This window comes from Myotis brandtii, unplaced genomic scaffold, assembly GCF_000412655.1.
Source record: "Myotis brandtii unplaced genomic scaffold, ASM41265v1 scaffold630, whole genome shotgun sequence".
Lineage (NCBI taxonomy): Eukaryota > Metazoa > Chordata > Mammalia > Chiroptera > Vespertilionidae > Myotis > Myotis brandtii.
The window spans coordinates 778,032-802,278 of NW_005370412.1; the positions used below are offsets into that span (position 1 = coordinate 778,032).

A 24,247-nucleotide genomic window follows, 5' to 3' on the forward strand; every position below is an offset into this window, starting at 1 on the left:
TATGGACCTAAGATCTAGATTAGAAGGAAACAAACAAACAAAAACCCCATCAATCAATGTAAAAATTCCTTACAGACCAACCTTTGCCGAAACCAACCAATTAGTCATCCGATAAAAGTGTGAAGTTAGGCAAAACTGTTCAAGTTCTGCCTTTGCAACTCTAATGGTGATGGAAGGCATGGGAAAGAGAGTGTGATTGGGACATAACAGAAAATCAGAACTGAACTAGATCTTAGAGATTTCCAATCCATAGTCTCCAAGAAATCTGACCATTTGACAACCCATTACTTTTTTTAGGTGGTTTTGATAAGAAAATTCTTACCCCCCAAAATCACATCTTAGGGCTTGAGAAGCCATCTTTGAAGTCAACTTCAGAAAAGAGGGAATTATCCTAAAATGCTGGTTTCTATTAATTTGATAAAATAATTATTCAGATTAAAATAAGAAACCCAACACTAGGACTAGAAGAAGACATTGTTTCCTCTGGGAGAATGAGACAGTAAGTTTTTCTCAGAATAGAGAATCAAAGGGACCAATGGATCCTTCTTGCCTTTTATTAAGGAAGCTATTATGGTTAAATGAGGACTGACAGAGGCAGAAGGAAAGAATGGACAGTATCTCCTGGAAAAGTCTTGGGAAGTCCATTCCTTCCTGAACTTGGCAGCTAGGCTGGTGCCCCATATTCCTTCTTTCCCTCAAGCGAGGAGGCTGGGATAGTTCTAGTTATGAAGCCCATGATCTAGAAAGAGGTCCTGTGCCTATTTTAAACTCCACACCCAGAGAGAATATTTTTCTGATCTGAAAATCTGTTCAACTTTTTCAAGGAACAAGTTTGTTTGGAGCCTTTGTTTCCCCTCCCCCCCTTTCCTTCAAAACAAGGACACTTTCAATTAAAGAAATTTTTCAGGGCTGGGCTGTCCTTCGAACTTTGAGAAACTCGGGAATTCTTCAGAACTGGTTGGGCTGAGCAGATGTCAACCCACCCACCGCACTGCAGCGCCTGCTGCCCACTGACCCCGAGTCCTGGCACGTGCTCACCCTTTGTAGGGAGCAAACAAACCGAGTGAGTGAGGGCATCAGGTCAATTAATTCTTTACAACAAGGTTTTATTTATTCTCTTCTTTGACCCCCTCCCCAAATAACATTCAAGTTGTTCATCTTTCTTTTATTTTTAATGGTTTTCCTTTTGGATCCAAACGAGCATTTATATTACAGAATATCCATCTGGTCAACATGCAGTGCTGAGCTCTGGCTGTAGGAGAGATGCACCGATTCTCTGGGTGGGCCAGCACTGGCTGCTGTTCAAACACTTATGAAGGGGCGCCAGGCTGGCTGCCCGCGAGGACATGTCTCATGCACCTGGACTCACATGTTTTGCAATGCAGGTGGCAGCGTTTTAACAGCCTGAGGGAGTGCACCCATTCTCCCTCTTGATCCCACGTTACATGCTCATCCTTTACGAGCAAACCAAGGAGGGAATGGCCTGACCTCGGGTCCCAAAGGACAGAGCTTGGCCTGGACACCTGTCACCCACCTCCTTGCAATGTTGTCCTTCGAGGCTGTACCGGTGCACCTTGCAGAGTTAGAAATCTATTTTTTATAAAGCCCATCCCATGTCCCACTCACTGCCCCTCTCTTTTCCCATGGCGCTCACACCACTAGGAAGATCAATGACATCTCTCCGCTATTGGCACTACCATATTGAAGAGTTACTAAAGTCATAGAGATTGTCTTTGGGCTGCATTAAAGCAAAAATCTCTTTTCTCTCCACCTCCCAGATTTGGAATTCTTTTCAGGGGTTAAGCCTCTGAGGCCCTTAAATCCACTACCCTAGGTGAGTTCAACAGAAAGAACCCCTCTGAATCCAGTACCATGCTAACCAGTTGACTGACCTAATAAAACAGAGGATCCCAGGTCACACAACTCCATGTCTTGCTCCATGTCTAGCTGCTATTTTCCAGCCCAACCTTGTCTTTGGTCTTGAGGATCCCAGGTCACACAACTCCATGTCTTGCTCTTCCGGGGACTAGCTGCTATTTTCCAGCCCAACCTTGTCTTTGGTCTACAGCTTGTCTTCCTAGCCTCTACCCCAGTTGTCTCAGCTATGAAATGCCACACACATTTAGTGCCATTTTTCTCCTCGATTTGTTTTTCTGGGTGAGTTCCAAACGATGGATTCCATTTGCGTGGAGTTGGACTGCTCTCTAATGTCCTGCAAAGCATTGCATGATTTATTCCTGTTCAGAGCTGATACCTTATGAATGAATAGTTCTTTATTAACCACCTAGGAATGGTCTTTTAAGAGGGAGGTTCCTCTGCAATTGCAGCACTTAGGGTGGCTTTGTATAAATGTTGGCTTGGTCACAAAACTCCAGGATAGAAAAACACTAATTGACGTTTGGCCGGTGGGCTGAGTAGATATCCCCATTGGTAGCCATTAAAATTCAATACCTATGTTTCTACTAAATCGGCTGGAGGCTGCTTAATGTTATGCAACTCCGTATCAAATGTAACAAAGAGCAGGACTACTGTATACTTCAATTGGCAGTTAGATGACATTGTTTAGCCCTCATTTCATATCACCTTTATTTTTAAAAATTAACGGCACTTTGAAATTTTCGAGTGTGTTTTTCCTGCTCATCCCTTGTGAAGGATTCTAATAGACTAGCTTTGAGTGGCAGTTTCCATGTAATACAGACCATCTCTATAAGAAATCAGAGGACTGGAAAGAAAAGCGAGTCACCCAATAAGGTCAGATCTGGATTCGGCAGTTTTGTCTGATTTAGTCTGCTTTAGGCCCCCCCTCTGAGTGAACCAGGTAGAAGTGGCACTACCTGGTAAACATTCTGGGCCCTGGCTCCAGAAGAGAGAGCGATCCATTCCTATTTCTGACAAGCTGGCAGAATGAGGGAGAGGCAGGCTTATTCGGATTTCCTCCGTTGAGTAGGTCTTGGTGAAGAGCCTTAGTGTTAGCTTGTGGCTATTTGATTTAAGATCAGCTTACGTGTCCACAAAGAGAAGACAGTGGGAAGCTCTGAGCATGAAAACTCGGCTTTCTTCCTGGACTCAGAAAGAAAAAAGTCTGGATAGTTGTTCTGGTTAGAAAGCTAAGAAGAAAAAAAAAGAGGGGAAATGGATAGAATGGGAAATTAAAGCAAATCCTGGATGTGGGTTCTCTTAACCATGAAGGTTCTTTAAAAAATTAAATGTTCATAGCAATGCCAAGAATTTTACAGACTTTTTTCAAGTTGATTTCAAGTTGAGACTAGGAGCTTTAACTGATGAGTTATTAACTTAAAAATACTCGACACACCCATGAGCTAGCCACAAGTTAGGAAAATTTCAAGTTTCCTAACATGAGAAAGAAAGAGATGGAATACCCTTGCTGGAGGCACAAGTGCCTATAGTAGGCTAGAATATAATTTTTTATTTTTGACTCCCAATAATTTTCACTTACCCAATTACTATACTGCTTTTAAATGGGTTGATCTTCTCATAAAGACACAAACTTTGTATTTATTGGTTAAAGATGTCCTGAAAAATTCTGTATTCATTCTATTATTTCCTTGGAAGTTTTTCATTAATCTAGATTACATTTTAGGTCCATAGAAGGAGAAGAGACAAAGAGATAGGGATAGAGAAACAGGGAGAAAAGGAGAAAGACAAAAAGCAAGCCCTAGAGAGAAGAGGGGGCTGGTGGTGTATAACCTGGGATTTTGACTCAGTTGGTACATCATTCAATTGGACAATAATTAATTCCTAGAAACACTGCAGAGCACACATTTATCCTTCTGGGACCTTGTAGAGCAGATCTATTACAAAAACCCAAATAAAAATAAACACACATCCCCTACCTCTTTTTACCTGATCTACTCAACTCCCAGAAATTAGAACTCAAACCTCAAAAACGTATTTACATAGTAGCATGGCTTATTATAAAATCGGTTTTTGCATTTTGAAGGTCAAGATACTAGCCCCCCTATTATTAGCTTGGGGCCGAGAGCAGAAGGAAGCAAGACTACAAAAATAGAAGGGGCAGCTTGGGGCACCAGCCTCACCTGCCATGCAACTAGACTCTGCTGTGAGTCCCACTCTCACTTCTCAACTGGCTTGAGTTCTGTGAGAGCAGCTTTCCAGGCCCTTTGGGTAGTTGGGACAACCTGTGAATCTATCATCTTTGGCTTAGAGTGATCTCTCTGGGATGCAGAAGCCACAGAGGGTCGGAGCAGAAAGGACTCAAGGGAAGAAAAAGGTAGCCATCAGAAACCAAAGATGGTTGTTTCTGTCCCTAGGCTTTTGTCCCCCCTAGTGGTACGTCCATATTCTATGACTGGGTGAGCAGCAGCTTGGGACCCCGGCAGTCTGTAGCCGAGCCTGTGACCGCAGCCAGCAGAGGAGCCATCGGCTGCTGCTCCGCTGGGTTAGGCCTCGCTACGGTGTACTAGGCAGTTCAGAGAGGAAAGATCAAAAATCAAAAAAGACAAAGAGGCTAATCCAGGCAGTGCTTGTGAATGTGGGATCTCCTCATGGATTGGTTAGGTCCCAACTGCTGAGTTCATTTCCTTTGGTTTTTGTTGAGAGTCTCAGTGTGGATATATAGTTATCTGAACCTGGACCTGATTCTTTATGGGGCTTTTGAATGGAGTTAAACTGTTATGCCCTGACTGGCCACTTACAAGGGGCCCACTTTTTCCATCTTTTCTGCATCTTAATGTCCTCAGTGTCCCAGAATCCAGGAGGGAAGGACAGGTAGGATGTGTGTGTAGCAAGTGAGAGAGAGTCTACCCCAAGACATGGCAGTGCCTCTCCTCACCACCATTCTTTACGCCAGGCCTTTGAGGATCTCAAAACACAGCAGATGTAAAGCTGATAAAAATAGCAAAGTTCCTTAACCTTCAAGTCTCACAGATCCCTGCAAGGTAGGTTAGGTTAACTATCTGCCCCCCCACCCCCCCGCCTTTTTTTTAATACAACCTTATAATATTTACATCTAATATATTGTAGGTAGGCTGAGAAATGGAAGCACTTCTCAACTTATCCCTGGCTCGACCCACTAAAGAAATACTCTGTCCAAAAACAAGACATCCAGAGCAGGTTTTAGAAATAGAATGTAATGAAAAATTGAGAACGTTCTTTAAAAAACCAAATTATTAAATTTTGTTCCATTATGCCCGGAGAGACCTAATTTCCCTGCTGAGGGCTTTCATTGCGTCCGTGGACATTTCACACACATTCCCCACTCCTCCGAACAATCCAGCACCTTACACTATTTCGGATCATCTGGCGAGTTCCCACCTGCATTTCATGAGAATAAAGCGTTGTCCAGGAGCAGTGAGGACAGCAGAGGCAGGTCAGCAAATAAGCTTGGATCGGGTAGATTTAGCCATCTTAGGAGCCGAGCCAGTGTTAGCATGCAGCAAAACAATGCTGGGATGGAGAACAGAGGGCACTGTTTACCACACTTTGAAGGGGGGGGGTGGGGGGGGGGGGGGGGGGGGGGGGGGGGGGGGGGGGGTCAGGAAGGGAGATGCTGGTAGATTTATGGAATATGGGGGTCTTTCTTTTGTGGCCTCAGAGTCAAGGGAGGGCAAAATTCTGAACATTTGGAGTTCAGCTTCGGAGAAACGTTCTCAGTGATCTCAGAACCCCACAAGGACATGAAGTAGGGAAGCCCAGGATAGAAATGGATTCTTCAGCTAGAAGGATGGACAGGCCACCACCCCTTTATGGTGCAGTAAATGTTTCCTGATCTTGACTAAGAGGAAGCCTGGATCTGGCATCTAGAGTTCATCCCGTGTCTGAAGGCCTGCTGGGAGTCTGGGACACACACACCCCCTCCTCTCTTTTTCTCATTCCCTCTCTCTTGTTTTGAGGAGATGCTAAGGACTAATATTACAATGGAAACTTGGACATACAGCTGAAGATTCTCTTGAAGGGACCTACAGTGCTCAATGTTATCACGTTGTGTATCTCCAACAGCAGCACTCATCCTCTATTGCTTGCAATTTCTCAAGATGTTGCCCTAATTTCGAATCCAAATACAAGCATGGGTTTTGCGATCTGAAGGGGCCTCTTCCCAGGAAAGCGAAAAGGCAGAATCTGAGACCCTGAAATATCCTGGCCGATTATTTGAGGGACGGTTGGAGTATATGTTCTTTCAGAGGCGGAAGGAAACTTCTATAAGACGATTATGATCATGAGTCCCGTGACTTAGCCGAAATTTTTTTGATTTTCTGGTATGGATAGAAGGGCGAATGCAGGCTAAGGGATCAGAAACCTGATTTCTTGGTCAGGGGAAGGTGAATGGAAGCGTTCCTAAGTTCCCTGGAACTAGAAAAACCCAGGTGGTTGGTCAGGGGACTGTATCTGCGGTGCTTTCTGCCTCTTTATTCAGGACTCACGTGCCGGTGTGCATGTAAGGTGCCCAGGAGGCTCCCTGGCCAGCAAGTTTAGTGTTTGCAATGCTGTTTGCAGGCAGGTTCCATTCCCAGCAACTGCTCTGCCCACCCGAGTTTCCCCTACTACTGAGACGGCTCAAGGTATCACTTCAGTTCCCTTTCGCCAAACAATGCAATAGACTCGTTGGCTCAGAATGGTAGTCCTGGTGTAGGCCTGGCCCATAGGAAAGCTGCATTTCCGAGGCGGAAGAAAGCGATTTTGTGCACACAAACCGCCCCTAGCAACACTTTGGCATGAAATGACGCTGAGCAGAGGAAACCTTTCGAACAACACAAGGCCCAGCATCAGAGTCTTATGTAACCATCATGCCTGTAGAGTCCTGTTTGCATCCCCAACTCCTCCTGGGCTCACGGGAGGAGTGGGAGAGGGTCTGAGCTGGGAAGGCCTTTCTCTCTGCCTCACTGGTCTCCCACCCTGGGATTACTTTGGTTTGGGGGCAGACGGTGGGTCATGAGGCTCCGTTAATATCTAGATGAGAAGGCCAGGGCCATGATAAAGGAATCTGCAGCCTCAGGGATGAATTTGGCTTCTCAGAGCTGATGTGGCAATGCCTTACTTCTCTTTCAACCGAAAAAAGAAAGGAAACAGAGGCTCCTTCTAAGAGAAATAAGTCACTGGCTGCTCCTTATCCAAGAGGCGAGTCGTTTAGGGGACGTGGAGTTTAGGGGTGCTTACCCACTGGATCTTGGTCCAGGGGCCTGCGCCTTCCTCTGGAGGGTTCTGAGAAGCAGGCTCCCTCTGCTCCTGGCTGAGAAAGGAGGGCCCTGCCTGCACCCCTCTGCAGGGGACCCTTCTACCCACTGTAAGGTGCTGGGGGACCTGGGAGGGCCTGAAGGGGACTGCATTTCCACCGGATCGAGACAGTGATGCGTAACGCCAAATGGACGATCACACAGATTCGCCAAGTAAGGGCTCTATTTTCCTCTATGCTTCTGAGTTTTGGGGGTTAGGAAGGAGAGCCTGAGGCTGTCTTCTGCTCAGCTCTTACTCTGGGAGGGAGGGGGTACAGCACAGTCCTGGCCCAGAGAAATAGGGCCCCGGTCTGTCACACTGGGTGACAAGGCCCATTAGAGTTTGTTCCACTAGAAGTTGCAGCCCAGGTCTCAGCTGAGGTATATTAACTAATCACCTTGACGTACCCTGACACACGGGCCCTCCGCCACGAGGCAGACGCAGGAGATCCCGGTAAACTCTGACTCTTACCGATGCTTCTGTTTCAATGTGCTAGCCTTTCCCACCTCTATCGTAGTCCCTACTAGGCGTACCATCTCCTTGGGGGAGTGGCAGGGAAGGCTGGGCCCAGAGGCCCACGGCCGCCAGCCAGGTTGGGCTGGTCCTGCCGCAGCACTGTCCCCCCCTCGGAATTACTTCTATTCTGGGTGGAAAACAGACTCTGCCTTGAGGCCCTTGGTGCTCCTGCCACATGGCCCTGCCCTCAGGGCTCCCTCTGACCAGCCTAAGGCCAGACCCCGTTCTCATCAGCTGGGGCCCTGGCCACACCACCCTTACCAGCGCCGCAGGCATGTCTGTGGACCCCGGGGGACCTCCTTAGCCCATCTTAACACTCAAAGCACCTACTGCGCGTGATAGGCCTGCCGCCCCAGCACCGTTGCTCTGACCGCTCCTCCACGTGGGCTGCTGGGCTATGGCTTTGCTGGTCCAGACCAGCCCTGGCTGCTGCTGCCACAGCACCCTGACCCCTCCACGCCACCCCTCCCTCCCCGCCCCACCCCTGGCATCCGATGCTCCTGAACTTAGTCTGTGCTTCTTTGGGGAAGCCAGCCCCAGGGTGACGCGTGAGATGCAGTGGCCCCAGCGGATGGTGCTGGTGGGGAGCTGGTGAGGGAGGGAGGAGACTCCCCTCCTAGGGTCGCCACAACCCCCCGCCCCCCCAATTATGAGCCAGAAAGGCTTCCAGGCGTCGCAGGGCAATGGACATGGACACAGGCCAGCTCACTTCCTCCACGGCTTTTAGAAAAGTGGGAAGGGGCAGCGGAAGCAGAGCGATCCCGGTGTCCCCTCTCCAGGGGCCACCCTCCCTGTTCTCTCGTCTTCTTTCCCCAGCAAAGAGGCAGAACTATGGCAGTGCCCATCTCGCAAAGGGAAGTAAAGCAATTTGGTGGGTTCGACTGGTTGCCGTTGGTCCTTTCCTCCTCCTCTGATAAGCACACGGTCCTTCCCTCCTCCTCCCCCCCGGGCCGCACTGGCTTCCCAATTCGGTCTTGGTTTTCTCCGTGTGAGAGAAGAGCATGCATCGGAGGGGGGAGCAGCCTCTAGCATTTGTCGTCTTCTTCCGTGTCACTCAGGAGGTCGCTGACTGCTCCACACATCATGCCCGGCCCCGGGCCCCCACGCCTCCGCCGCCGATAGTGCCCGTTGGGCATCTGCCAGCTGTGTCGCAGGGGCGGGGCTGAGCCGATGGTGTTGGCACGGCCCAGGCTGGTGGCCACGGCCGCTTCGAAGGTGAGCGTCTCCTCCTCGCCGCAGTCCGAGGCTTGGGCATCTTCGTGCAGGGCCAGGTAGGGCTCGGAGATGTAGCGCTGCGGGGAGGGGTGGCCGTGCGGGGGCCTGGAAGACTCGGGCAGGCCAGCGTCGTTGCTCTCCGGAGCCTGGGAGGTCAGCGGGGAGCCGCCCTCGCTCCCATCCGCCGGGGGAGAGATGCTTCCCGTGTGTCGAATCAGCGAGCTGTAGGACAGGAGGGGCCGAGGCTTCGGGGGGACGGGTGGGAGCTGCCGACGACTTCGTCTTGGGGTGCTGGTGTCAGAGATGGAGGGGATGGAGCTTTCACTCAAGGAGCCCGTGCCCTGTACAACAGGAGAGACGTGGCAGGTGAGACTGGGCTGGGCACGCTCCCTGCGTGGGGCCCTGCTAAGGTCCCTAACCATCTCCAGAAAGCCCTGGAGAAGGGGTCTGGGCTGGAGTCCCCTCTGCTCCCAGTCACATCCATGCAGGGATGACAGGAGAGCGAGACACCAATACCATTCAGATTGGGGCATGTCAGCTTGTGAGACAGGTTGGGTTCGGTTTTCTGGGAGTCTTGCTAAACTACAGGTCCAGGCCCAGAAGATCTGGGAGAGCCTGAGACTGTGCATGTCTAACGGGCTCCCAGGCGCTGCTGTCCACGGCCCAGGCACGCTGAGTAGCAAGGATCTGAAAGCTCTATGTACAGGCGTGGGCAAAGCAAACGTAGGTTTCCAGTTGTGAGTACGTGAAACAGTTTAATTTTCCATACGAACAACTGTAAACCTACTTTGCCCCCCCCCCCCCCGTATGTAACAAGTGGCCCATTGATAGACAGACTTGAAAGTGTCGAGAGGAGCACAAATGCTCGGGGGTTGCTCGTCTGGGAAGTGTGTCTGAGGGAAGGGCATGCCTCCCTGTCCTCATTGGCTCCCCGAGGTTAACATCAGCTTCTACACCAAGCATGTCAAACTCGCGGGCGGCGGGCCGCATGCCTCATTTATTTACACCAGGGGTCCTCAAACTACGGCCCGCGGGCCACATGCAAATACAAATATTGTATTTGTTCCCGTTTTATTTTTTTACTTCAAAATAAGATATGTGCAGTGTGCATAGGAATTTGTTCATAGTTTTTTTTTAAACTATAGTCCGGCCCTCCAACGGTCTGAGGGACAGTGAACTGGCCCCCTGTTTAAAAAGTTTCAGGACCCCTGACTTAGAATATCTATCTTGTTGGGTCATCAGAAGAACAGAACTCTCCAGGAGCCCACAGAAGTCACCAATGAAATCATCTTCCAGGTCTACCTTTTCATAGGCTGCCAGATAAAGGGCATGAAACCATCCAGCTTAGGTCAAAATGAGCCTATTCTCTTCCCTCGTTCCCCCGGGCCTCACTACCGAAACAGCCTCCTCAAGGTGCCAGGCGTGTGCCGTTTTAATAAGCCACAGGGGATTCTCTTCTGCACGAAAAACTTGAAAACCACCGCTCTAGAAGCACACTTCCCCAGGTCCTGACTGTCCCACTGCTGTCGAGCGGGCCTCCCATCCGGGCTCTGAGAACCTCGGGGAGAAGTGGGGGATGGTCGTGAGGAGGAAAGCAGGCCAGAGAATGGCTCTGGTAGTTATTTCTTAGGCACAGGCTGGTGTTTCTACAACAGGCCGGAAGGAGGCTGACAGCCAGGGAATTGAATTTGAATCACTGTTCCAACTCATACCAAGGCTCACGTGACTGATCCATGAACATTTTCTGGCTAACGGCCCATCCTTCGCCTCTAAATCTGGCTGAGACATTTGTGAACTTATTTGTTGGGACTTTGTACCTCAAGATTCTGAAGAGTGGAATGATCCGTAGACACCATTGTCTTTCTTGGGGGGTGGTCTGGTTTTCTGTGAATTCATATTAGAGCACACAGCATCTAGGTCTGTGTGGGTGCTGCTGTACCTCAAGATTCTGAGGAGTGGAATGATCCCTAGACACCATTGTCTTTCTTCGGGGGGTGGTCTGGTTTTCTGTGAATTCGTATTAGAGCACACAGCATCTAGGTCTGTGTGGGTGCTGGGTGCCCCCCTTTTGGACCTAACGTCAACGACCACCCTTCCTGGTCTTTCTGCAGAGGCTCGGCTTCCTGTCCGTGCTCACCTGTCTGTTGGGCGTCTGTGACCTGCCCTCATCCACGGCTTTTAGAAAAGTGGGAAGGGGCAGTGGAAGCACAGCGATCCCGGTGAGAGATCCCAATATATCCAGAATCACTACACGGGCCTCACTACCGAAACAGCCTCCTCAAGGTGCCAGGCGTGTGCCGTTTTAATAAGCCACAGGGGATTCTCTTCTGCACGAAAAACTTGAAAACCACCATTCTAGAAGCGCACTTCCCCAGGTCCTGACTGTCCCACTGCTGTCGAGCGGGCCTCCCATCCGGGCTCTGAGAACCTCGGGGAGAAGTGGGGGATGGTCGTGAGGAGGAAAGCAGGCCAGAGAATGGCTCTGGTAGTTATTTCTTAGGCACAGGCTGGTGTTTCTACAATAGGCTGGAAGGAGGCTGACAGCCAGGGAATTGAATTTGAATCACTGTTCCAACTCATACCAAGGCTCACGTGACTGATCCATGAACATTTTCTGGCTAACGGCCCATCCTTCGCCTCTAAATCTGGCTGAGACATTTGTGAACTTATTTGTTGGGACTCTGTACCTCAAGATTCTGAGGAGTGGAATGATCCCTAGACACCATTGTCTTTCTTCGGGGGGTGGTCTGGTTTTCTGTGAATTCGTATTAGAGCACACAGCATCTAGGTCTGTGTGGGTGCTGGGTGCCCTCCTTTTGGACCTAACGTCAATGACCACCACCCTTCCTGGTCTTTCTGCAGAGGCTTGGCTTCCTGTCCATGCTCACCTGTCTGTTGGGCGTCTGTGACCTGCCCTCACTGGGCGACCTGGACTGGCGACGCTCTGGGGACTCCCAGTCGGCCTGGGTCCCTCGCTCCTCTGAGTTGCAGCGGGAGACATCGGGGGACAGAAGATGCTTTCGCTCTTTCGATCGTCCCCGCTCTCTGCCCCCTGTGGCTCTGGTAGTTATTTCTTAGGCACAGGCTGGTGTTTCTACAATAGGCTGGAAGGAGGCTGACAGCCAGGGAAATGAACTTGAATCACTGTTCCAACGCATACCAAGGCTCATGTGACTGATCCATGAGCATTTTCTGGCTAACGGACCATCCTTCACCTCTAAATCTGGCTGAGACATTTGTGAACTTATTTGTTGGGACTTTGTACCTCAAGATTCTGAAGAGTGGAATGATCCGTAGACACCATTGTCTTTCTTGGGGGGTGGTCTGGTTTTCTGTGAATTCATATTAGAGCACACAGCATCTAGGTCTGTGTGGGTGCTGGGTGCCCCCCTTTTGGACCTAACGTCAACGACCACCCTTCCTGGTCTTTCTGCAGAGGCTCGGCTTCCTGTCCGTGCTCACCTGTCTGTTGGGCGTCTGTGACCTGCCCTCACTGGGCGACCTGGACTGGCGACGCTCTGGGGACTCCCAGTCGGCCTGGGTCCCTCGCTCCTCTGAGTTGCAGCGGGAGACATCGGGGGACAGAAGATGCTTTCGCTCTTTCGATCGTCCCCGCTCTCTGCCCCCTGAGCGGTGGGTGTCGGACTTGTGGCCTGGGAAAGATGACAAAAGCAACTGATCACAACTCTGAAAAGAAAGAGAAGTCTCGGAGCCTGGGACTGGGCGCCCAAGGCCCTGGCTTCTCCGGGCGTGTCAGCAGGTGATCTGAAAGGGAGACGGGAGAGAAAGGCCAGAGAATCACCCCTGGGCTACCAGGTGAGTGTGCGAGTTGCCACGGGAAGCCGTGCATGTCCAAGGATGTAATCATTTCTCTCCTGCTGCTCCTGTTGTAGCATAAAGCTACAACACAGTTCAGAATCGTTGCCAACAAAAGGGTCCAGCAATCCTCTATGTCCTGAACATGGGTGTGTAACTTTAGGGGTGAAGATGACAGCAGTAGAAGGAAATTAACAAGTTGCTATGAACTAAATACCCTGGCATTACGTCAGCTGTGCCATTGAGAATCCTTGGACTTCAGTTCTATTCTCAAGCCTGCCGCTTACTGGCCCTATGATACAGGGAAGTCACTGCTTTTTAAATCTTTGTTCATCTAGCAAAATAAGAAAGCTCCAATACGCAAAACCATGCCGGGTAGCACTCTCTGGGCTGAAGTGGACTCGGTGCTTAAAGCCCAGCCCCTGTTAGGGGTCTCTAATACATTCCCAAGGAACCCCAAGCATTCTGCAGATCCTCTGAGAACCTCAATTCTAATGACGTCTGCAAGGAAGAATCTCCTGGGCCTGTTTCAGGGTGTGCGTCAGATACGGGACCCTTTGGGTAAGGAGCACCCTTCCTTAACCCTCGTCGCAATTCTCTTCCAGAGACCTCCAGTCCTTGCCAGAACCTGCCCATCCAGGCAGGAGCCTGAAAGGCGAACAGGGGAGACCTCCTTACCGGAGTCCGAGTTCAGGCGGTGGGCTGACAGCCGCAGGGAGGAGTGGTAACTCCGGCGCCGGGACTTGTAGGTGTTTTCACTGCTTCGCTCCATGGAGAATTCCTCCAACCACGAGGAATTTGAACGCTTGTCCCGAATAGTGGAAAACGAACGTCTCATGGAGCTGGGGTCTGTTACTACCTGGAAACATGAGCCCCCCCGAGGAACACAAGGTAGGGATTAATCACTGAACGGGTCTAAAAGAAAGAAGTGGGACTGAGGTGGCTGAAGACTGCAAACTGTGACCACCCTTGAATCCCTCTTGCTTAGACCTTAGCTGGAGGAGGCTATGGCGGAAAGTGTCTTTATGTTAGGTCTTTACATCACTGGTCCAGGGTCTCCCCTTTATGCTCAGGAGAGCAAGCGCCCATCTGGAGGGAATGTGCAAGCTTCCCATAAAGCCACCTCCCACAGGGACTCAGCCAGGACCTTCTCTGAACCTTGAGCCACTTTGAATATATGAGCGTAATTGTCAAAACGTCTGTGCCATGAAAGAAGCATGGCTTGGGCTTTTATACTTTTTGAGAGTTGGTACTGTTGCGTTTATTCTTTTAACCTAAGAAGCTATTTATCAACGATATGGAAACCAGTATTCTAAAGAAAGTCAGAAATATCTGATGTCAAATGTATTTTCTCAAACCTTAAAACACATGATCTTATTAGCAAAGAGTTTTCTTATGATTGGAATCGTCTCAAAAAAAAATGTGGTGGGTGGACATCTGCCAGGGATGCTCTACTCATCTGCTGGTTCAGGCCTTACCTGACCTGCTCAGGCATTCCCCAGGGTCCCTGGGCTCAGGTGTTAGTAAACGGACCTGCAGGACAGTTTCTCAAGGTGTGTGTGACCTAGGAGCCACCGGCTCCAAATCTCCCGGGGAAGGGTCCCTCCCTGTGCAGAATCACTACACGGGCCTCACTACCGAAACAGCCTCCTCAAGGTGCCAGGCGTGTGCCGTTTTAATAAGCCACAGGGGATTCTCTTCTGCACGAAAAACTTGAAAACCACCGCTCTAGAAGCACACTTCCCCAGGTCCTGACTGTCCCACTGCTGTCGAGCGGGCCTCCCATCCGGGCTCTGAGAACCTCGGGGAGAAGTGGGGGATGGTCGTGAGGAGGAAAGCAGGCCAGAGAATGGCTCTGGTAGTTATTTCTTAGGCACAGGCTGGTGTTTCTACAATAGGCTGGAAGGAGGCTGACAGCCAGGGAAATGAACTTGAATCACTGTTCCAACGCATACCAAGGCTCATGTGACTGATCCATGAGCATTTTCTGGCTAACGGACCATCCTTCACCTCTAAATCTGGCTGAGACATTTGTGAACTTATTTGTTGGGACTTTGTACCTCAAGATTCTGAAGAGTGGAATGATCCGTAGACACCATTGTCTTTCTTGGGGGGTGGTCTGGTTTTCTGTGAATTCATATTAGAGCACACAGCATCTCCTCCTTTTGGACCTAACGTCAATGACCACCACCCTTCCTGGTCTTTCTGCAGAGGCTTGGCTTCCTGTCCATGCTCACCTGTCTGTTGGGCGTCTGTGACCTGCCCTCACTGGGCGACCTGGACTGGCGACGCTCTGGGGACTCCCAGTCGGCCTGGGTCCCTCGCTCCTCTGAGTTGCAGCGGGAGACATCGGGGGACAGAAGATGCTTTCGCTCTTTCGATCGTCCCCGCTCTCTGCCCCCTGAGCGGTGGGTGTCGGACTTGTGGCCTGGGAAAGATGACAAAAGCAACTGATCACAACTCTGAAAAGAAAGAGAAGTCTCGGAGCCTGGGACTGGGCGCCCAAGGCCCTGGCTTCTCCGGGCGTGTCAGCAGGTGATCTGAAAGGGAGACGGGAGAGAAAGGCCAGAGAATCACCCCTGGGCTACCAGGTGAGTGTGCGAGTTGCCACGGGAAGCCGTGCATGTCCAAGGATGTAATCATTTCTCTCCTGCTGCTCCTGTTGTAGCATAAAGCTACAACACAGTTCAGAATCGTTGCCAACAAAAGGGTCCAGCAATCCTCTATGTCCTGAACATGGGTGTGTAACTTTAGGGGTGAAGATGACAGCAGTAGAAGGAAATTAAGAAGTTGCTATGAACTAAATACCCTGGCATTACCTCAGCTGTGCCATTGAGAATCCTTGGACTTCAGTTCTATTCTCAAGCCTGCCGCTTACTGGCCCTATGATACAGGGAAGTCACTGCTTTTTAAATCTTTGTTCATCTAGCAAAATAAGAAAGCTCCAATACGCAAAACCATGCCGGGTAGCACTCTCTGGGCTGAAGTGGACTTGGTGCTTAAAGCCCAGCCCCTGTTAGGGGTCTCTAATACATTCCCAAGGAACCCCAAGCATTCTGCAGACCCTCTGAGAACCTCAATTCTAATGACGTCTGCAAGGAAGAATCTCCTGGGCCTGTTTCAGGGTGTGCGTCAGATACGGGACCCTTTGGGTAAGGAGCACCCTTCCTTAACCCTCGTCGCAATTCTCTTCCAGAGACCTCCAGTCCTTGCCAGAACCTGCCCATCCAGGCAGGAGCCTGAAAGGCGAACAGGGGAGACCTCCTTACCGGAGTCCGAGTTCAGGCGGTGGGCTGACAGCCGCAGGGAGGAGTGGTAACTCCGGCGCCGGGACTTGTAGGTGTTTTCACTGCTTCGCTCCATGGAGAATTCCTCCAACCACGAGGAATTTGAACGCTTGTCCCGAATAGTGGAAAACGAACGTCTCATGGAGCTGGGGTCTGTTACTACCTGGAAACATGAGCCCCCCCGAGGAACACAAGGTAGGGATTAATCACTGAATGGGTCTAAAAGAAAGAAGTGGGACTGAGGTGGCTGAAGACTGCAAACTGTGACCACCCTTGAATCCCTCTTGCTTAGACCTTAGCTGGAGGAGGCTATGGCGGAAAGTGTCTTTATGTTAGGTCTTTACATCACTGGTCCAGGGTCTCCCCTTTATGCTCAGGAGAGCAAGCGCCCATCTGGAGGGAATGTGCAAGCTTCCCATAAAGCCACCTCCCACAGGGACTCAGCCAGGACCTGCTCTGAACCTTGAGCCACTTTGAATATGTGAGCGTAATTGTCAAAACATCTGTGCCATGAAAGAAGCATGGCTTGGGCTTGGGCGTTCGCCAGAGAAGGCCTGTCCTACAGCACCAGAACGTAGAAGACCTTGTAATGGAGCAGCTACTAGGAACATGTTGTTCTCCATCATCCATCCCACCTCCAACCTTAAACTTGGGCATTTTGCTTTGCTACAGCTGCTAAAAACAGATCCATGTAAACTTCTTGTCTCTGTCAAAACTTAATGTAAGACAGACAGACAGAAAAAAGAAGCCAGGAAAACAGACAAAGAAATGAGGCGTGGCCTGCACTGGTTAGGACAGACAGTCCTGACACAGAGCTGTGTGTGTTTCAGTAACTGCCTACATGCTTGAGGAGCCAGGAAAGGGAAAAGGAAGGAGAAATATACAGCAGAAATCCTGGGAAATATTTCTTGCATGGCTGGTTGAGTCTGGAGGATGTTGCACCCATCTGGAGGGAATTTTGCTATCTAGGCTGTTGTGCTTAGGGCTCCATTGAAAGCACGTGTGGAGGAGCAGGTTGTAGAGAGAAGGCCCATGAGCCAGGTTTTGCTCACAGGGAAGGGGTGAGGGCAAGTTCAAGGCTCACCTGAAAATATCAGATGTTTTTCCATAACCCACCAATTCAATACAGCCCAGGATGCCACTGCATATGGTAGGTGGTTGCTTTTTACCTGGGGATCCACAGTCAGCCGTGGCATAGAGGATGCCCTCCCCGATCCCGCATGCTCCTGGGTGTCCGGAGGAAGGTAGATGCCATGGTTAGAGGGCTGCACGCTTTTTAATTCACTAAACTCTGGCTCCTGGAAATAAACACAGCCAAGCTTGTGGGACTTGGTTCCATCTCATTGTTTCTCATTTCCAGTGGCTGATCCTGCCTCCTCCACACCAAGAATGGCTTTTAGAAGAGAGACTTGCATCTTTAAGGTCTGTTGTGTGTGTCTATATGTGCAGATATGTGGTATACCAGATGTCTCAAACGGTAAAGATCACTAAGCAATGCCTCAGATTTTATAGCTTTATATAAAAACATTATACTTTTTGAGAGTTGGTACTGTTGCGTTTATTCTATTTATCAACGATATGGAAACCAGTATTCTAAAGAAAGTCAGAAATATCTGATGTCAAATGTATTTTCTCAAACCTTTTAAAACACAATCTTATTAGCAAAGAGTTTTCTTATGATTGGAATCGTCTCAAAAAAAAAATGTGGTGGGTGGACATCTGCCAGGGATGCTCTAGACTGGTACAGTATATAATAGAAATATAATGCAGACCAATTATGTAATTTTAAATTTCCTAGTAACTACATTAAAAAAACATCAAAATTAATATACTTATGTAACCCAATATATCCAAATATTCTCATGCCAATATATAATCAATGTAAAAAAATGAGACATTTGACACTTTTTGGGTATCAAAGTCTTTGACATTGGTATGCATTTTCCACTTGGAGCACATCTCAGGCCCTCAATCGTCACATGAGGGCAATGGCTATTGTACTGGACTGTGCCACTCCAGAGCATTAGGAGGTGAGAGTGACTATCTTTAAAGTCCTGTCCAACCCTGTTATGTTATTTTCCTGGTCAAAGAATGTCAGTTTGGCAAATGCACCTGCTCTAAAGAGATGGCTAGTGTCACTCCAGAGAGAGTGGAGCTGCCTCAGAAATTTTACTTGGCTCACCAAACAGAGCGACCTAGGAATATCTCAGACATCTGGAGATGATACCAGAAAAAAGCTATTTTTGGAAATGACACTCTAAAAACACCGGTGTCTGAGTAGGGCGCTGCTGAAAGTCAGCCTCCATGACCATTGGCTGAGCGGTGTCTGTGGGAGGACTGCATCCCAGGACCTGTGATGTGTGCACTTGAGGAAGTCAGTGTATGCAGGACATGCTTTATATAGTACACAAGTCTGACTCGAAACACATGTGGTAACAACACTGCAGTCTACGAGTGTCAGGTGGTGCAACACACACATACACATGTCATGGCCACGCCTCAGCACGTAGAGCAGGGCCCCCGAGGGATGGGCAGGAGTACACAGTGGTGAGTGTGGAGCACAGGCTGACACCTGAATCACAGACACCGGTACTGACAATGAGATGAACACATATCCAAAAGTCCTGGCACTACGGCTCAGCCCCGGGGGAACCCGCAGAAATAAAGAAATCTCCCTGTGAAAAGAAAGGACACATTATTGAGATTTTCCCCACCAGACACATCACCAGGCAAGCCTTAAAATGCTGAGAGGCCCTTTTAAGGATCAAGCTATCAGTACCAATTAGTCCCTGGGCCTTGTGCTAATTTGCTCAGATAATTCTTCCAAGGCTTCCCACCCATCTTGCCAAGAATACCCTCAGGCACTCACATGCTGGGATCCCAGTCAGTGTGTGGTCTCGCTGTCTCCCCTACCCAACCATGTATACTCCCTGGACTCAGCAACCACAGGAGAAGAATCACCCATTTGTTTGAGCTACTGAAATGTTCTGCTCCCTCTGACAGGTACCCATTCCATCAGACATGCAGGTCACTCTCTACCCACACCATCCCCTCAGGATAGCTCAGGGGTACACAGGAGCAGTGGGGAGGGGTTGGGAGAGAAAAACACAGATGAATTATAATCCAAGTGGCATGGAACTCAGTACAAGCTTTCTACCTGGACTTTTGCAAATGTTGGGTTTTGTCTTTTTCTCTCCAGGCAATAACCACTTGAGCTGTAATTCTAATCTCGGCAGGAATTTCATGGCTGCTGAGCTAAGAATAATGGTAAGTCAAGTCTGTTATCTTTGAGAATAGCAGTTTAGGGTTTGCTAATATCAAAGCTGAAGTTTAACCTGTCCTCTCTTCTTCAAGCTTAGCTTGGACTCAGTAGGCTTCTTGGGAATTTCACCATTTATGCTAATGAAAAACTTTGGGCTCAGGAAAGTGATTTTAGGGACCTCTCAGAATGTATTTGACCCTCTAAAATGGTGGCCAATTGGTCTGAACCTGCAGAGGCAAGAGATTCTCGCATCTCCTGGTGGACACTGTCCCTGTTGGACAGGCTACCCTGAATTCTCCAGGAGGCGGGGCATCCCTGACTATGCTAAGCTGCCCAGTGGGTGCCACTCATTCTATGACGATTTCTCCTAAAACTCCTTATCAAAGACAAGATTTTATGATGCTCCAAGGCATTAATGAATAGGGCTTGGCCTGAAGCAACATAAACTCCTCCAGCAGATAAGGGGCCCTTGAGATGGTAAAACCTAAGGAGGAAGCATTTGTCAGAGAACATGAGAAATTCCTCCATGAAACATGTCTCCATGTTTCCTGGGAGACAGCAGGAAACTCCCAGGGTCCTTGGTTGAGAGAACAGAAAGGGTTTTCCTGGTGGACTGTGGCTATGAAATCAAATTTGAAAAAGAGTGGGAGGGATCAGCAAACTAGGGAACTGTTTGGAAGTCTTGTGACTCATTCACTCACCAGAGCCTGCTCCTCCTGGAACTGTCCGTCATCGGCTGAGTCCATACACGCCAGCTGGAATATTTCCTGGGGGGAGAGCGGACTCATCGAAGGGTACCCACTCCGGCCACTCCTGAAAAGCAACGCCACGTTCAGAGGTAATGAGTGCATGCCATCGCCGCCACTACCAAGTCCCAGCCAGGGCAACACCCTTTACCAATACTCTTGGTGGGCTTTTAGCTTATAGGTGCCTAGCCCTAGAATAGAAACTCTTAAAAAAACAAACTACAAACACACACTAGAAAAGAGAAAGCACTGTTTTCAACCTGCATTTGGAACCCTTCCTCACTCGGCTGGTGACTCACATGTCTGTGATGAATGACATCATTTGTCACACTCAGCCATATGGAAGACCAATGCTGGATCGTAAACCGGTTTCGGCTCGGTTTCTCCATTAGGCGGAAAAATGCCATACTTTAAACAGTGAACAGTCTGTTTAAATATTAAGCAGTCGTGGTCTTTTAAAAAAATTCCTCCACGCTCAGTAAGAACATGGCTTTATTGTGCCAACATCCCTGGCCAAACCAAACAATTCAGTGCCAGACTCTGTGTCTGTTGGTTCCTGAGCTCGGTGGAAGGATTCCAGAGGGTGGGGAGGAGGTGACCTTCCCTGGGTTGATGGCTTTGTGGAAGAACGCTTAAATGGTGATGTGAGAGAACACGACAAAGTCAGCCAAGTACTTAGAGGCTCTGAGTGAAGGGTATGGAAAGCTGCCTGTTACTAAACCATGTTTGGTCCCTGTAGATACTCTTAGCCAATGTGATCCACGGGGCTGGGTCAGGAGAGAGAGTCAGTCAATTGTCCTAAAATTTTGGCTGCTGCTGCCATAGATACCCTTTGACCTGCTCAAGAGTGAACTTCCTGATCCTGGGAGGAGGGACAGCGAGCGGTCAGTGACTGGGCAGCTAGGAGAGAGAGATGAAGACCGCCATCTCGTAATTGTGTCTACTGTTAATGGCTCCGAGCCCTGAGCAAGGGCTGCCAGTTGCTTCAAAATATTCCATAGGTGCGACTTACTGGGATCACAGGATAAGGGATGAAGAGCAGCATTTTCACAACTGCTACAGAGCATCTGCTATTCAATGACTTAATGTCCATCGTCTTCTCCTGAGAACCGCTGGGAACAAGGTGAGCACTGCTGTTATAAGAAATAGGTCCCCCTCTGCCCTACAGAAAATAAATAATTTACCCATAGAGAGAATCCCCAATATGTAGAGAGGACCCTTGGAATCACTGAACGACCTCAGAGTTGAATACTTTGACCTTCAACTTCAAAAGCATTGTCTGCTTCTCATCGTTAGGACCGAGTCCAGAATCCTGAACATGGCCTCTCCCATGATCTGGTCCTTACCTCAAAAGCCTTTGCTTACACACTTTAGCCCTTGCTCCCTGAATTCCAGACACACAGGACTTCGTTCATTGACTGTGGCAGGCTTCTTTCTGCTACAAGGCCTGAATACAGGCTGCCCCCTGAAAAACCTTTCCCTGGTATTTTTAATGCATCCTTCAAAATGCTTATCAAAAGTCACCCCCTTAAGGAAATCTGTTCTCTCTCCCATGTAACTGATCAGATCTCCCTCTCACATGCACTCAGCTCACACTGCATTTGTTTCTTCCTATCGCTTACCAGAACTGTGATTAATCACTGAAAATAGTTTTTTCTTTCCAATAATTCTGTTTCATGTCTGGTTTTCCACCAGATGCATGCTTAATGAGGGTGGAGCCCTGTCTGTCAGAGTCACTGCTGTGTCCTCTGAGCAGTCTCTACTTGAACAAGGCAAAGCTCTAGAAACACAGATGGTCCCGAGGAAGCAGCCGGCTGCTCCCCCAGTGTCCCCATCTCAGGAAATGTACCAACATCCACCAGAATCCGGGGGCCATCCTTGACTCCTCCCTCTTCTTCCTCCACAGAGCACAGCAATCACCGAAGCCTCCATTACCTCTCAAGTCTGACCTTCCCTCCACAGTCATTACTAATTTACACCTTTGCAGTCACTTACTAAGTGGTGTCCTGTCTCTTGAACTGCTCTCCTCCAATCCTCTGAATCCATGCTGGAACCACGAATGATCTTTGTAAAGTGCAAATCGGATCATGTCACTCGGAGGAATTATCCTTGGATGAAACTGAACTTCTGGGTCCTGCTTGTGTGGCTCCTATGTCCTGGCCCTTGTCGCTCTCCAAGCTCAAAACCTGCCACCTCCATGAACTCTGCTCCACCTAACAGGTTGCATTCTTTAAATTGACCACATCTCGCCTCTCCTCTCTTGAAGAGCTGGCCTTCGAGTCTCACTTACCTGTTGCTTCTCAGGGAAGCCGCCTGCACCCTCAAAGTAGGCAGCCGCCTCCTTTATTTGCACAGCATCACAATAACTTGCCTTCTGCATTTTAACCATTATCTTTCTCAGGATCTGTCTCTACAGGGACTGTGATCATATTGACTGCCACATCCCCAGTGCCTAAGCCAGCTTTGGAGTCACATAAATATTGGTTAAATCAATGAGAAAGAGAAGACAGAGTGATCCTATGATGGGAGGTAATTTGTACAGTGAATTGGTGTGGATAAGACAGATCGAATTGTTTGTGGGGGGTCCCCTCCATTTCTAAGCCAAGAACCCTTGGAAAACACTAAATCCTTCCAATGAGTTGGTCTCACTCTGCCATCTTACCTCCTTCCTGCACAGATCAAAGAGCAACATCTGCTTGTTTTCTGCAGACAGGAGAATCCACACCCTGCTACCTCATCACATCAAATGTTTGCTGAAACGATTCATGGCCCTGGTCAGAATCTGGGCCTTTTCTTCCAAATGCGTTGAGTTGTGACCTCTGAAAATGATGCTTTTCAAAACCAGGTCCCCAATACCACAGGCAGAAAGAAATTAATGGCGTGAGAGGTCCTAAATGGCATTCTGACAGAGGTTGTGTAGTGATTACGGATTTCTTAAGAAGCAGGACTGGAGTAAATCCAATCACGAAAGCTCATTTACACTTCATGCCCTTTGCTACTTCAGTACTTGCTTGATAGAAAGATAATGTTCCCATAAGATGTGTATGACCAAATTGGCGCCAAGGTTTACAACTCAAAAGAGCTGGCAGATTCCTTAATTGAGTTTTGTCTCCATTGCCAATACAGAAAATAAAGAATTTTTTTTGGTGCCTGACCTAAGCTTCTTTTTGTTTATTTTGCATATTGTGTAGTGGGAAGATTCTAGAGTTAGAAGTAAATGACTTAATTCCTGTTTAGCTTTCTACTAGCCATATGGCGTTGGGCCACTTATTTAACCTCTCTGGTGATACTAACACATACCGTTCCTGCCCTTGTGCGGCCCCAGTACTAACCTGCTCTTCTCTCCCCCGTCTTCTCAACCTCAGAGAAAGGCCCATTCAGCTCAGAGTTAGCATTATTCCTTCCACATTCCCAGGCCTGCATACTGGCATGAGTGACAGACACAAACAGGAGAGCCGTGGCCCTCTGGCTTTACTCACAGGCCTGGAGCGGGGTCCTGCTGGAGGTAAGGCAGAGCTTTGGCATTGGCGATGATCTCCTGCGGCAGAGATGAGGGCTCCATGCGCTGGAACATGGGTGCATTTTTCTGTAGAAGAAGAAAGGAACTCAAATGATTATGGCAGAAAATGCAATATACTTGGATAAAATAGGAACATGGCTGATATCTTAATTGACTATTTTAACCTTTGACTCACTGGGTTTCTAATCCCCTGACCCTAGAAAGTTCCTGGACCCTGAACCCTAGGGATACACAGGCCTGTCCCTCAGGAGCCCTCATGTGACGCATGACCCACCCACCCTACTATCGTTGCCCTTCACCTGTTCCTCCAGCTGCTGCCTCTGCTTCTTCACCTTACTCTGCTTATAGTAGTCCATGATCATCATTGCTGCATAGATTTTGCCCACAGTCAGGTCAGAGGCTGAAAAACACAAATGTGGCATGGGAGGACCAAAGAGGAGGCAGATGGGGGAGAGGGAGGACGCCTCAAGCTTTGTTCTCCACCCTCTGAAGCAGGTATGCGCCGGGCACTGAGCATGCAAAGTCAACAGGTCCCCACATGTCTTCTCAGGGAGCTTCCACAGCCGTCCAAGGAGGGAGAAGACATTAGTAAGCATCACCGCCGCTGGTCTAGATTTCCATCTCCAATAGCACCCCTTTCCCAACGGCATGAGGGTTGGATGCATAGTATTATGGGAAGGAGAGAGCTACACAC

General features: G+C 49.1%; 1 protein-coding gene and 2 long non-coding RNA genes across 3 annotated transcripts in view; 1 reads left to right on the top strand and 2 right to left on the bottom strand.

The window, feature by feature from the left end:
• Window positions 1–1,085: 1,085 nt before the first annotated feature.
• Window positions 1,086–2,110, bottom strand: LOC106723712. Its single transcript, XR_001359424.1, has 2 exons — window positions 2,051–2,110; window positions 1,086–1,967 (listed from the first exon to the last, which is right to left on the bottom strand). It is a non-coding gene; the product is annotated as an uncharacterized LOC106723712 (long non-coding RNA).
• On the top strand, window positions 1,847–5,121 carry LOC106723711. Its single transcript, XR_001359423.1, has 2 exons — window positions 1,847–1,914; window positions 1,994–5,121. It is a non-coding gene; the product is annotated as an uncharacterized LOC106723711 (long non-coding RNA).
• A 382-nt stretch (window positions 5,122–5,503) lies between these two features.
• CACNA1E (calcium channel, voltage-dependent, R type, alpha 1E subunit) overlaps window positions 5,504–24,247 on the bottom strand; it is a 340,306-nt gene continuing 321,562 nt past the window's right edge. Inside the window, exons 42-48 of the mRNA XM_005880270.2 lie at window positions 23,853–23,953; window positions 23,513–23,619; window positions 19,989–20,100; window positions 17,195–17,323; window positions 16,008–16,188; window positions 14,976–15,166; window positions 5,504–9,263 (exon numbers count right to left, since the gene is read on the bottom strand). Coding sequence (XP_005880332.1) covers window positions 8,733–9,263; window positions 14,976–15,166; window positions 16,008–16,188; window positions 17,195–17,323; window positions 19,989–20,100; window positions 23,513–23,619; window positions 23,853–23,953 — 1,352 coding nt within the window. The 3' untranslated portion in view covers window positions 5,504–8,732. The remainder of the gene's footprint in view (window positions 9,264–14,975; window positions 15,167–16,007; window positions 16,189–17,194; window positions 17,324–19,988; window positions 20,101–23,512; window positions 23,620–23,852; window positions 23,954–24,247) is intronic.